This window comes from Neopelma chrysocephalum, unplaced genomic scaffold, assembly GCF_003984885.1.
Source record: "Neopelma chrysocephalum unplaced genomic scaffold, ASM398488v2 Primary Assembly neopelma1_24, whole genome shotgun sequence".
In the NCBI taxonomy this organism is placed as follows: Eukaryota; Metazoa; Chordata; class Aves; order Passeriformes; family Pipridae; genus Neopelma; species Neopelma chrysocephalum.
The window spans coordinates 23192485-23206198 of record NW_020897693.1 but is presented as its reverse complement, the minus strand read 5'-3'; the positions used below and the strand labels follow the sequence as shown (position 1 = coordinate 23206198).

Here is a 13714-nt window from a genome sequence, read left to right as displayed (position 1 = left end):
CAGTATTCTTTTTGCTGGGATATACCTTCTGCTTTTGCCTTTTTTTTTTTTAATAGGTTGATTGAGATAGCAGGAAACAGATTCCCTACTTATTTTGACTCTGATGAAAAGGTGTTCTGCATGACCCGTAGCATTCACCTCTATCGAGAACTGACCTGTTGCAGTGTACTGCAGAGGTATTCTTTTCCAGATTTTAAAATAAAAATACAACACCACTTTGACTTGTCTATAATAATATTGGTTTTATATCAAAGTTTTATGAAGAGTAATTAATTTATTTGAGACCTTTTCATGTGGATAACAGCATGGTCTCCAGCAAAGTAGCACTGCAGAAAGATTGACATTGCTCTTTTCATTTCATAGCGTGTGACTAATCTGGTTGATGATTTTAAATTTCTGATAGACAATTTCTATGTCATCTGATCCCCGTAAGCCTTTAAAGGAGATGTTCATGAGACAGGTTGTCTCTTGGATTGTGGAGGGACCATAGTATAAGAGTTGTATTGTCCATCAAAGAGGATCTTGTTCCTCCAAAGTACAGTTGCCTTCCAGGAAGACAGGAACCCTTCCAGCTGTGGGAGGAAGGAATTGTTTAAGAGTCATCAGCCTGAATCCTGTTGTTGGCAGTGTTATATTGTCATGCTGTTACCTTATGTTAATTTGTGAACATATTTTGCAATGAAAATTAATTAAGTTATATTTTAGCATCATACTGTGTGTTTGATGTTAGTGAGAGAATTATTCTAAGGATACTTTTATCTTCTAATACAGCTTTATCAAAGAACAGCTAGTAGCATATTGTAGAAACATGGAATGTCTTGGGTTGAAAGGTACCTTAAAGATCATCTACTTCCAACCCCCTACAATGGTGAGGAACACCACCCACTAGATCAGGTTGCTCAGGGTCCTGTCCAGCCTGGCCTTGAACACTTCCAGGCGTGGGCCATCCACAACTCTTCTGGGTAACCTGTGCCAGTGCCTCACTACCCTCTGAGTAAAGAATTTCTTCCTAATAACTAATCTAAATCTCCCTTCTTTTAGTTTGAAACCATTTCCCCTTGTCCTGTCACTACCTGCTCATGTAAAAAGTCGCTCTGCCTCTTGTAAATAAGCTCCCTTTAAGTACTGGAAGGCTGCAATGAGGTCTCCCTGGAGCCGCCTTCTCTCCAGGCTGAAGAAGCCCCAGCTCTCTCAGCATGTCTTTGTAGGAGATGTGCTCTGGCCCTTTGATCATCACTGTAGCCCTTCCTCTGGTCCATGTCTTTCTTGTGAGGACCCCAGAGCCGAATGCAGTACTGTAGGTGGGGTCTCATGAGAGCAGGTTAGAGGGGGAGAATCACTTTCCTTGACCTGCTGGCCACACCTCTCGCTGCAACCCAGGATATGGTTGGCTTTCTGTGCTGCAAGCGCACACTGCCGGCTCATGCCCAGCTTTTTGTCTGCAGACCTCCAAGTCCTCTGCAGAGCTGCTCTCAATTACACTTTCTTCCAGTCTTTACTTGTCTCTGGGACCACCCTGATCCAGGTGCAGCTCCTTGCACTTGGAGTTGTTTAACTTCGTTAGGTTCTCACAGGCCCACTTCTCAAGTTTGTCCAGGTCCCTCTGGATGGCATCCATCCTTATTAACAAATTAGGTTTGGAGTTATGTGAAAATGCATTTGACCTTCTGCATACATAGACACCAAGGAATCTGGAGTGGACCATGGGATGCATATACTGTGAGCTAAAAGGCACAGTTTCCACGTCCACTTGCCATCTGCCATTCAGGGGTGGTACAGCATAGTCTTGCTAACTAGACATTCTTATAAATCCTCTCTTTTGGAGAGATTCTGCCTTGAGTTATGTGGACCAGTGAGCCTCAGATTCCTTTCCAAATCTCTTCAATACATGTAGATGTTAATGGAGGTGGTGTGTGAGGAGGGAAAAAGAAGGGCTGACTTTCAGCTTATTAGAGGAATCCTTTTATTTAAACAATTTCAGAGTTATAAAATGGTTCTGTTGTGTAAATAACGCTATCAGTGACTTTCTTTTTTTCTTTTTTTAGGATTATGTCTTTGGAAGAAGAAATTATTTCAAAGAAAGTTAAACTCATAATAATTGACTCTGTTGCTTCAGTTGTCAGAAAGGAGTTTGACACAAAACTTCAAGGCAATCTGGCAGAGAGAAGTAACTTTTTGACTAGAGGAGCATCAGTGTTGAAGTATTTGGCAGAGGAGTTCTCAATACCAGTAAGTTCTTCCTCCTTGCTTAAGTTTTTACCTTAAACTATGAAGTCATAAAATTGGAAAAGAATGAAAATGACAGGAAGATGACAACCAGAAAACTATTCTAGCAGAAATCTTCAAGCAGGTACTGTTACAACCTGCCCCAGAAAAGTGGGGGGTTACCCAGGTTCTTATTAATAAATACCTTGGGATGGATTAGAGTGAAACGACACTGAATAATCCGTGTTTGAAAACATATATATGTAGTGTTTATTTTAGAACAGTTTTGTTTCAAAGGTAAACAGGTATGTTAGCATTTTGGGTGTTATCATCTATACCTATCACTTACAGCAATATGGCATAAAGATAACCTTAAGGGAAAATGCAAAAGGGAGAGAAGGAAAAACAGGATAAGGGTAAGGGAGAGTGAGGGAAAGAAAAGATGAGAGTGGAAAGATGTATATAGTCACCGCCCACAGGGTCCAGCGATGAAACTTGGTAGTTGCAGCTTCCATGTCTGTTTGTTGAAGTGGTGGCCTTAATCCATTGAGGGTGAGGGAGGGAAGCCCCCACACTCAAAGAAGTTATGAGTTATTACATCCATGGATAGTGTCCCGGGCCATACCACGAGCTTCCAAAGTCTCCTGGGCCTGCTCAGAGTCCCTGTGTGGGGCCTGGTAAAAGGGTTTTTCCCGCCTTTCAAGATTGGCAGAGAGGGAGGATGGGCTTTGATGGGTCATGCCATGAACCTCCAATATCTCAGACAGCCCAGCGCAGAGTTCATGTGGAGGGCATGGTAAACACGGCTCTTCTCGCCTTTTCAGGGCTTGACACCTTCAGCAGCACTGGAGGGGGAGATGGACCCAGTGCCCATCATAGGTATAATGCAAAAGTCCTTCAAAAGCCTGCAAAAGTCTCCTGGCAATCCTAGAACTCATAAATCATTAACTGTTTCAGTCTCTGACAGGTACCAGTTGAAAAATAGTTGGGAAATGGAAGAACAGTAACGGTTTTGCTTCTTGGTTTTTTTGTGTGGGGTTTTGTTTGTTTTGTTGTTTGTTTTTTTAAATTTAGGACTTCAAATAAGGGACAAGTATTTCCTGGCATGGGTAACCTACTCATCACTCCAGTGTAAGAGAGAAACTGAGGTAGGAATGTGAGTAAGACTGGTAGGGCCTTTTCACTCTGACACTCCTGAGGTCACAGAAACTATGACACCAGAAATAGGAGGTGTGGAACTGGCTGATGTAGTTTAAGAGGAATAGATTTCCTTCTGCCATATGATTTCTGAAGACTTTTGATGGAGAAGATTAAACCCTGTGTAAGTGCCTTTAAGGTTCAGGAACAAAAGATAGCTTCCTAGTCAATGCTTTAAAAAGCCAGGAAGAAGTTGTGTGTAAGTATGTGCACTCTGATGTTTTGAGAAAATGTTAAGCAGTGCTTTGAAAAAGGGGAGAAATTTTATAAGAAGATACTTTTTTCTCTATTTCTGTATTTTCTTCTCCTTTAGACAACCCCTGCCCCTCCCTCCGCCTTCACAGAAATGGTGAAGCTGAGCTGGATTGGAATGTCTGACAGTTCAGGCTGCTGTCCTGCTTAGTCAGAGTGACAGTGTTGATATGCACAAAAGTCTTAAAATTGGACGGTATGGAGTAGCCTGAGACTGTGATCCTAATTTTCCCTATGTAAGAAGAAAATAAACCTTGAACATCTAAAGGCTTCCATTATGTTAGAGCTGATATGTTTGCTTTAAGACATCTGCAGTACCTGATGTGCTGGTCTGTTACTATTTTTGACTGTGAACACTTTGGTAAGGAGTTCTGGAATTTTGGGCAAGAACTTGTGCTGTGGTCACAGCCTTCATCTTTTTGAACTGGTCCCTGAAAGGTCTTGCCTTTTAAATAAAATCTTTATAGAGCTGTATAATGACATGTAAATACACAGATGGAAAGCTTGTATATTTTTAAAGCACCTGTTGATTAGATTTATCAATTTATTTAATGAAAACCCAACTCTATTTTCATTTATCATCATCATCATCATCTTTAATAAACATTGCTTGTTGGTTGGTTCTGGAGTATTTTAAAGATTTGCTAAATTTTATGTTACAAAATAAAATCTAAGTCCTATTAGTTGAGAATTCCAGGAGAGCCTTGGCTAGAGATTTGCGCTCTTGCAAACATGGTTCCCTAAGTGAGGCTGTGTATGACTAACCTGCAAAATCCAGTGTCAGAGTGTTATGCATCTGCAGATGTTGGCACATACTACAAATCAGTCTGCTGTTGCATACATTGCAACAGAGTCTCGGAGGTTCTCATTGTAAATAACTGTGTCGGAATTATTTCAGATGTTTTTACCTACCTAGAAAATCATAAATTTGGGACTTAAGAACATTAGTAAGGTCGCAAAGTGATTTAGATAATTAATAAATTGGACACATAACTTCATAGCAGAATCAGTGCAACTAAATACTAAGTTGGGCAACAAGTTTGGAGTTGATGAATTATAGGATTTGGATTTGAACTTGAAGTCAATCCTTTTGGCTGTAGCTAAAGGTGTGGTAAAAAATTTTGAGTAGTTGAGCAAGGGAATTGAATTAGGAGGTATCAGCTATAACTGTCACTGGAGCAGTACATCTGGTGCTGACAGACCAGGAAGGATGGTGAAAAATCAGCTTCCGGAGAACAGTCTTGAAAATGGCTGGGGGAGATCGGTCTTAGTAATAAAGACATAAGGTACTTACTTTGTTTAGCTTAGCTAAGGAAATGGTAAGGGTTTCTTCATTAGTCAATGTGCACCTACTTGGCAAAGAGGTATTTGATAAAAGCATCTCTTCAGCTGACACAGGTGTACCACAGTTCTGTGGTTGGAAGGTGAATTAAGCAAGTTCAGACTTCAAATAATGGGTGTGTTCTTACTGGACTAATTAATCATTGGAATGCATTACTACACATAAATAGCTGCTTATCACTGAGTATTTTTTTGTGGGCATTTCCCTTCCTGCATTTCTTAAGAAAATGGGTTCAAGTAGAGTTAAATTTGGGGAAACCCTGTGCTACCATGTTGTGCTGGAGTTCAGAGGATTTCAGTGCTGTTCTTTCTGTTGGTGTTATAAAATCTGTTTATGATTATGTATATTTCATGTCATACAGATATCATATTTTATGATGTGAGGTTATAGAATTTGACCTGCAAAAGTGACTAGCACTCATAGTTTTTACCAACTCAAGGGGAGCTGTTTCAAACCCAAGTAGCTCTGTCTGGTCTGCAATATTTGGAGAAAAGTTGACCTTAATTGCATCAAAACTGATGGTCACTGTTCAGTAATCTCTCTGCACCTCTATTTTCAGTTTGTAAAATGGAATAACAGAGCTGTTTATTGAGAGGATACTGTGAGGATAGAGTCATTACTAGTGAGAAAGCACTTGTACCGAGTCCAGGAACAAGATACAGATGGTCATTGGAAAGTAGCAATTGCCATCCTCAGTGTAAAATTTAAATAAGTTGTAGTAAATTAAACCTTAATCCATCTTTTGAGATAAAAAAATATTAAACATATTAATTGAATGGTACCATCTTAGCCAGTCAATGAAGCCAGTGAAAGTGGTATGTGTTTTTCATTTTTTGTTTGACTTAATGTTTTTGGTTTTGGGGGTTTTTTTTGTTTTGTTTTGTTTGTAAAGTGCAAAGAAAAACAAAGCTTTTTTTTGTTGTTGTTGTGGTGTATGGACATTAGTAAAGCATAAGCTGTTTCTCAAAAAGTGAAGTATAATGCCTGATCTCCTTTTTTGTTTGTTTTTTTTTTTTCCATGTAACTTAGCAGTAAGCCTGCTTTCATCCGAGGCATTATAAATGATGCCAGAGCAAGAGGCAGCACGGGGTTTGGATCACTTATGGTCTATTGACAGGCGACCAGGCAGCCATACTGATGACTGAACAGTCACTGAAGCTTCTGCCTCCATGGGGCACTATGTAGGAATGTCCCGTTTTCCCTTTTCCTGCAAAGAGCTGTGACCAAAACATACTTTTATTTCTGCCAGGTTTGGCTGGAACTAACCAGTCAGATCAAAAGCGACTGCTAGAAATTGAGAAGGACAGCTTGATAGTTAATCAAACAAAATTAACTTTCTTTTACTCTTCAGTGCTTTTATTTTCTATGCTAAAAAAGTCAAGAAGCCTACAAGTTCCACAGGTAATATTTTTCCCCCTTTAGATGCCACATGCTCCATTTAAAAACTAAAAATTTACTTGATATTTTTAATATGACAGCAATTAAATCTGTCACAGTCAATTTTCTTTTCATACTCGTATCTCATATTTTTTTAGTTTCAGTGCTTCACAGTCACTTACACATTGTACTCTGTAAACTTTATCCCCAATGTTTCCATTTACTTTAGAAAGCCGGACAGTTAGCTAAATGTATATTTGGTTTTGGGTTGAGTAAGTTTTTCCTTCTCTTCTCAAAATCTGTTAATATGTACAAATTACTTGACTTCTGCAGTGCCTTTTCTACTGTCTTTGTTTAAGTGTGTTTAATTGCATTGTCTCAGCTTCCTGCAATAAAGTGTCCCTTGATTGAAGTGCTGCTTTTGGCACAGAGGGAATGCTCAAATTGTTATTTTCTCCCATATGGCCTCATTCTTGTTTCTATTTTATTCTGTTTTCACATAGATGGTTTCTTTGCACCTTTGCTATTGCTGTTCTGATATTTGAAAATATTAGTTTATGGAGAGCTAAACACATTCAAAAATGAAAGATTTCTGAAGAAAAGTTGTTTAGATACCAATTCCCTTTCAATTGGTAATAAATATGTAGATAGTTTGAAAAAATGGATGGTTGATTTTTTACATGTGTAACAACACCATATGCTGACTTTTCCAAAACTATGGGGATACATTCGACTTTCAGATGAATTTGTCTGGACTGTAAGCTGCTGAAATGCAAAATTCATTTTTATACTTTGCTATTAAAAGGTATGTTTGAGTGTTAGAGAAACAGTAATTGAATTATCTTTGCAAGGTTTTTAAATCTAGAATAAGAGAAACTTATTTGCAAAGCTTAGAGAACTTAGCACAAACAAAATGTTCCATTTTGAAGTTTTCTAAAAAGAGAAATCTCTTCTATGTTGTGCCACATTGAAACATGTGTTTCTTTAATGAGAAGCTAACCTTAACAGAAGAAAACATTTTGGAACTGAGTTACCAGAATTTTACTAGCCATACTTAGACCAGATGTGGTTCAAACCATTTCTAGTGGTAAGAATTCAGTGGAAAGTCTAGATCCTTTTCTGTTAAGCTGCTGATGTTTATGTATGGTGTCTTGTCACTCAAGTTTCAAGTGTATCTTGTGTTTGTATGTGTGTGAACTTGAATACCCTCCCCAACTGCTAATAGAAGCATCTTTTTGTTTCTACTTAATCACACTGAACTCCTGGCCATCTGCTTGCTGTGAAAGCTTGAGGTTTACGTGATAATGTAATTCTCCTTTCAGTCTGGGACTGCTACTTGTTCCTTTGCTCCTCCCTTCCATATGAGTAACTTTTATGCTTTTTTTTTCATGAAGTTTTTATATTTCTCTAGGGAGCAGCATGAAAGTTAAAACAGTATGTGACTGATTAGAATACACAGAGCTTTTGAATTTTATTAAGATAATTCACTTGCTTCTTGGAGAAACTGAGTTATCTCTGATCAACTCAATAGGATGAAAAGATACAATTGTCTTATGCTAATCATACTGTGAACATTATCTACAGAAGCATAAATATTTAGAATAAGGTAGATATTGCAGAATTTGCTGACTTTATTCTCTGTATGAAACAAAGAATCTTTGAGTAGCCCTAACTTTGTTTTAAGCCATGGAAAACAGCAATTAATTTGTTTCCTAAGTCAGGGAGATTACTTTCAAAACTAACTTTCTTCTATAAAAGACAATGCTTGTTCTCTTGAAGATGTTTCGCTTTCCCCACACCAAAATTCGTGTTGGTGTTCATGTCCTCATTAAGTGGTGAACTTAACAACATTAGAAAATTGTTTGTGCTAGCTGTATCAGAATTTTTGCTTTCAAACACACAGTATTTTGGTATAAAACCTAACCTTGTTCAGTGTGCTTCATCAGTTTAAATAACAAATAGTCTCTGAAATGAATGTGGTGAGGCACTGGAGCAGGTTACCCGGAGTAGTTGCAATGCCCCCTCTCTGTAAGTGTTCAAGGTCAGGTTGCAGGAGCAAGCTGATCTAATGGAAGGTGTCCCTGCCCCTGGCAGGCGAGTTGGAACTAGGTGATTTTTTAAGGTCCATTCCAACCCAAACCATTCTATGTTAAGATTTCCTGCCATGTTATACTTAGCAGTACTTTCATGCCCAGAACTGAGTCTATAGCTTTGGGGTTTTTAATTAAATATTATAGTGTTACCCTTTGTTTTCTTACAAATACTGGCTTAAAAAATAAGTGTCAGAATTTCACATACATTTGAACACTGCTGTTTGTAAAGTGTGATTTGGAATGAATTTAAATTTTTGTTGTTGTTTACTTGGGAAACCAAAATGGTTAAAGGGGACTTATAGAGTAGCATTCTTTCTTTGCCCTTGCTAAAACTTTATAAACCCACTTTCTCTTGGCAGACTGTTTGTGTTTCAATTATCCTTCCACTCTGCAGTACTGAGCAAAAAATACTTTGGATAAAAGGGAGTTAATTCAACTGTTAAGTGCTATTAGAGTGGCAAAGTTAGATGGTTTTGTCTTTTTGTATATTTGTTAGTGGGACCCCTGGTGGCCTAGTGGTTAGCATGCGGGACTCTCACCGCTGCGACCCAGGTTCTGATCCCAGTCCCCCGGGCAGATGGAGCCCGTTAGCCCTGTGAGGCCATCCATCTATGAGAAGGTCACTCTAAACAAACCTACGTCCTGAGGACCTCACTGCCATTGTCCAAGCTCGCTTGGCCCCGGCAGATGAACCTTAGGATTAAAGGGTGGGCTCAGTTCAGCGCAGGCTGTGTCTCACCTAAAAAATCCATTGCGCAGGCTGGAAAGGTAAAAGACCTTTCCCAAAATCTTCGTTCGCGAAGACTGGCCATTATTATATATTTGTTAAAAATTATCTTCGGAAGCCACTGTTGCAGGGTTCAAATTGTGAACAATTTCCATTGCATTTCTGTAGGCCTTGCTTGACATGACTAGAAGCTGTAAGCTGTAATGTTTATGCTTATAGACTGTGTGAAAATATGCAATGTTTATACTTGTTAGCTGTGTGTCTAATTATAAGGTTTGAGAACATAGTATGTTTAGAGCAAGAAAGCCTTGAGAAAGTATAGATAAGGGTGCACCTGCAGATTTCAGAAAGTTCCTAATTAGGAAGGCCTCTACATTCCAACTATGACTTCAGATCGCGTGGACAGAACATCAGGTCCAATGAACTGGAGACATGAGACGCGTGTACAGTCTGAGCTATCCAATCACCTTGTTGTAAGCATGTGCCCCAAACAAACTAAACTGTATAAAAGTTGACTTAATTAAATAATAAATGGAACATATGGCTGACCACATTGGCCTGTATGCCTTATGTTTATACCCCTCCATCAATAAGCCACAACTTTGTTTTAGTTTAAAATGACTTTAAAACATAATTTTAACTGTCTTCAGTACTGCTGCCATTTGTGTTCTATTTTATGTGTGTCTGGAGAATATATGTTGCTGCAGTTTATGGCCCAATACAGTGTTCCTTTTGGACCATCTGTGCTCATAAAATGTTTAATACTGCTGAGGAAAAGGAATGAGAAATGGTAGAGCAATGTTTCCTGTTTTCATGTGGTGGTGAAGTATAGAAAAGGAGGTAGTTTAAAGGTATATGATACTTGAATTCAGTTTGCTTTTTCTTTTTAAGTATTTCACTTTTTCCATTTTACAGTGCAAGTGACTTTGCCAAAAGCTATCATTCTGCACAATTGCACATATGAAATTATGTAGAAGGAATGGACCAGGATTAACATAGGAGAGGGACTTGAGAGGAGTGAGATTTTATTACCAGATTTGGTTTTGATCTGTTATATGATTATGTACAATACTTGCTATAAAGGAGGGCAGACACTTTTCCTAATATCTGCCTTGACTTGAATTTCTGAAAGACTTCTTCCAAAATAAATAAACAGTTTCTTTCTTGTGTCTTTTGTCTTTTTATGCCTTGTATTGGGAGTTTAGGGTTTGACAAGATGTACTGTTTTGACTGTATGAAAAACTGCCTGAACCTTTAGGCCAATAATTTATTTGTGGCTCTGCAGAAAAGTAGTTATATTTTGAGTATTCAAATCTTCTGTATTTTTTCATGTGCTACCTCATTGTCCTTTGATTTTATTTAAACTATACGTTCTTTAGGAATATTTCTGCATTTGTGTAATGTGTAGCTGAAAGTGATTCTAGTCTTTAGACAGGATAGCAGTGCAAAGAATAGTTGACCAGATTACAAGTTGTTAGAAAAATCTTACCTGTACAAGCTGAGTGATTTGAGTTCCAGATTCCCTAGGGTTTGTTTGCTTTATGGTTACTCAGCCCCAAGGTTTCTGGGAATAATGAAGACCTGCTCTGCAATTGTTACTCCTAAATAATATTGTACCAGTCCCCCTGAGGCATAAAGGAATGGGGGTAAAACAAAATTAAGATTGAGCAATGCATATGTCTCTTACAATATAAATGTGCCCAGAGATCAAAAGTAAAACCTTACTTTCTTGGAAACTGGTGGTAGAGATGATGGTACCAATTCCCTCTTTGTGTTGTTTACAGGACTGCTTTGTGAGAGTATTGCAGTTGTGTGGAACCAGGTACGCTGTTGGGACTGCATTTTGATGCGTTATAATCTGGAAGCAATCTGCTTGCTGCTGTTAACTACAGAACCTACCTTTTGCAGTCTGCAGAATTCTCTCTTTTTCCACTTGTAGTTGGATGGTAATAACAGACAGACTAAAAACTGTTGCAGCTAGGTGGTTGATGATCCTGTGCTGCCTTGAAAACAGGAGTATCTAGGTTTACAGAACAAGCTTTTCACTGCACTTTTTCTTCTACTTTTGAGGCTCTTGTGCATTAGAAGAGTTGTATGTTTTGCTCTGGTTTCGCTACTTGGTTTTGTTTGGAATTGGAATCTCTGAGCTATAACATATGATATCCTGAGCAACTTCCTTCTGATTTTTCTACAAGAAGACTCTATCTTCTCTATTGAGAACAAGTATGTTTTATGTCATTTTTCTTTGAAGTTTCAACTATGTTTTGATTTATTCACCCTAATTTTCTCTTTAAAGAAGAAAATCCATCATTTTAACACCAAGCATTTTTATTCGTTTGGCAGAAGTTTGATATAATCAAACTGAGGGAGATCCATTCCAAATATGGATCCCAGTGAGAGTCTACATGATTTCAGTAACCTCATCAAAACCGTCACGTTTCCTCTTACTAAATGCATAGCTATCTCACATTTGAGAATATAGTATTTCTGTTGTAATATACTAGGTAAACAAATTAGATTTAGAGGTTTTTATTGAATACGACTGAGCAGTCATCTGCAAAGTTTTAATTAGATAGGAATGAATGAGATGCTGGTTTTGTTAGTGAGACTACATCTGAATTTTAGTAAGATGGTATCTCTTTCCCCCTCAATATTTGGATAATCTAATTTGGATGAGCTGCATTGCCCACTCCAGCATAAAAATCACTTTATTTGTCTTCAGATTCCAGTATTTTCCATACTTTACTTTTGTATTTAGTATATCTTGTACTTCTGACCTAGGCAGAGAGTACTTTTCAACGATATCTGAGGTTGACTGGATTCCCTGCAGTCTGTGGTATTATGTTTTTCATGATATGCTGGTTAGCAAGACCAGTTTAAATAGATGAACTAAACACTGTTTTTTCTTGCAAAACCCCTTAGTTCTTGAGAGAATTAGAATTGCTTACTGCTTAGATGCTTTTTGTAACTTCATAAAGGTCTCCCCTAGGGAAAAGGGAGGCTTTCTTAAGGGCGCAGGCACATGCTGGTGCTCTGGGTACTTCTCAAGAACACTAGTTTAAGGAAACTGGCTTCAGATGTTGGCAGTTCAAAATAAAAAACTAAAGTTATTTGCCTGTAAAGCTTATAAACAATACTAGCAAGGTACAACTGGATAATTAGAAGTTATATATAAGGCGATGTGTTTTTCTCTATCAGTCTTAGATTTTTGCATCTCCTTAAGCTGGCATGTGTTGGGCCAGTCTAACTTTCTCTGGTTGCATGGAAGAGCTCCATGTCACAGCTCCTCCTGGCATTGTAATGAAAACAGTCATACTTGGGCAGTGAGTACAAAGTTTTTGAGGAGGTACAGAGCATATGCACAGGACTAGTATACTGTGTATTGGAGGAGGTATGCTCTATTCTTCAGCTTTTGTGATGGAAGCTGAATGGAGCCGCTAGAAGCAAAAAGAGGCTGCTGCAACATTTTGTGAAGCCTGCTCCTGCTTGTCATATTTTGGAAGAGCAGATTGACAATAGTAAAGGAGATAGTTACTGGCTAGAGATATTGTTTGGGTTTGGCAGCAACGCTTACTGCCATGTCTCCTTTTCCAAATGACTTAAGGGAGTCACAGTAGAGCTACCACTAGCCAAGTGATGAAGCTGCTGCCTGGAAATCCACTGAACTTCAGTTGTCATTCTGAAGTTGTCCCTAGGAAAGAAAGGCCACCAGATACAAGCTGCAAGCAAAATAAATTATTGCTTGAAATCACAAGTGCCGTGTGGGTAGTAGGTTAATTGAGCCTGCTTACAGAAAGTGTGAGTAGTCCAAAATCAAGAGGTGGTCAATCAATGACAGAGATGAAACAGCAAAAAGGGAATAATGCATGCTTTTTTCTTTTCTACCTGCCTTGTACTTGATTTCACTATCAAGTTTGCTACTGGTTTATGCTTGCTGATGAGCCTGAACAAGGATGTAAACCAGTTAAAGAAAACCAAACCAGAATTAAAAAATGCAGTGGTCAATTGTGCGGCTGAACAGGCACTAAGGTAGGCAGAAAGAAGTGGTAGGAACGTGTGGTTTCTGGCAGCAGCAAAGATTTTGGATGTAAAACTACATATTCAGTAAAAAGGGTAGTATGAGTAAAGATGATGGCCAGGTTACTACTCCGAATGAGCAGAGAAAAAGTATGTTAGGTGCTTGGAACGTTCTTTAAACTAGGAAGGACTGTTTTACGCACCATTATTATGATACTTTGTAATTTGACTGAAGGTGAGCAAATGCCTGGTTGCATACAGCCTGTCCTTACATTGCTTAGGGCTCTAGTGTATCGTTAGGTCAGTGTCCTGGTTTTAATCTGCACATTCTGGTTTTAAAATGCATCATAATATGCTGTATTTTGAGTTATCCACCCATAATGAATTATAGCTGAGATCAGAAATGCTGAATAGTAGATTTTCAAACCACAGTATTTCTTCCTGTGCTAAAATTCAGAATGAAATGTATAACAACCCATAAAAGCTGGTACAGTTCATAACCTG

At 38.4% G+C, this 13714-nt stretch overlaps 1 protein-coding gene across 12 annotated transcripts in view; it reads left to right on the top strand.

Moving 5' to 3' along the window:
* The window catches only part of RAD51B (RAD51 paralog B), a 439031-nt gene that overhangs the window by 12877 nt on the left and 412440 nt on the right, over positions 1 to 13714 (top strand). For all 12 annotated transcript variants that reach the window (XR_003538278.1, XR_003538276.1, XM_027708196.1 and 9 more), the window contains exons 6-7: positions 57 to 176; positions 2046 to 2229. Coding sequence is in view for 10 of the 12 variants with exons in the window: in XM_027708196.1 (XP_027563997.1) it covers positions 57 to 176; positions 2046 to 2229 (304 nt within the window). In the remaining 2 variants the exon portion in view is untranslated. The remainder of the gene's footprint in view (positions 1 to 56; positions 177 to 2045; positions 2230 to 13714) is intronic.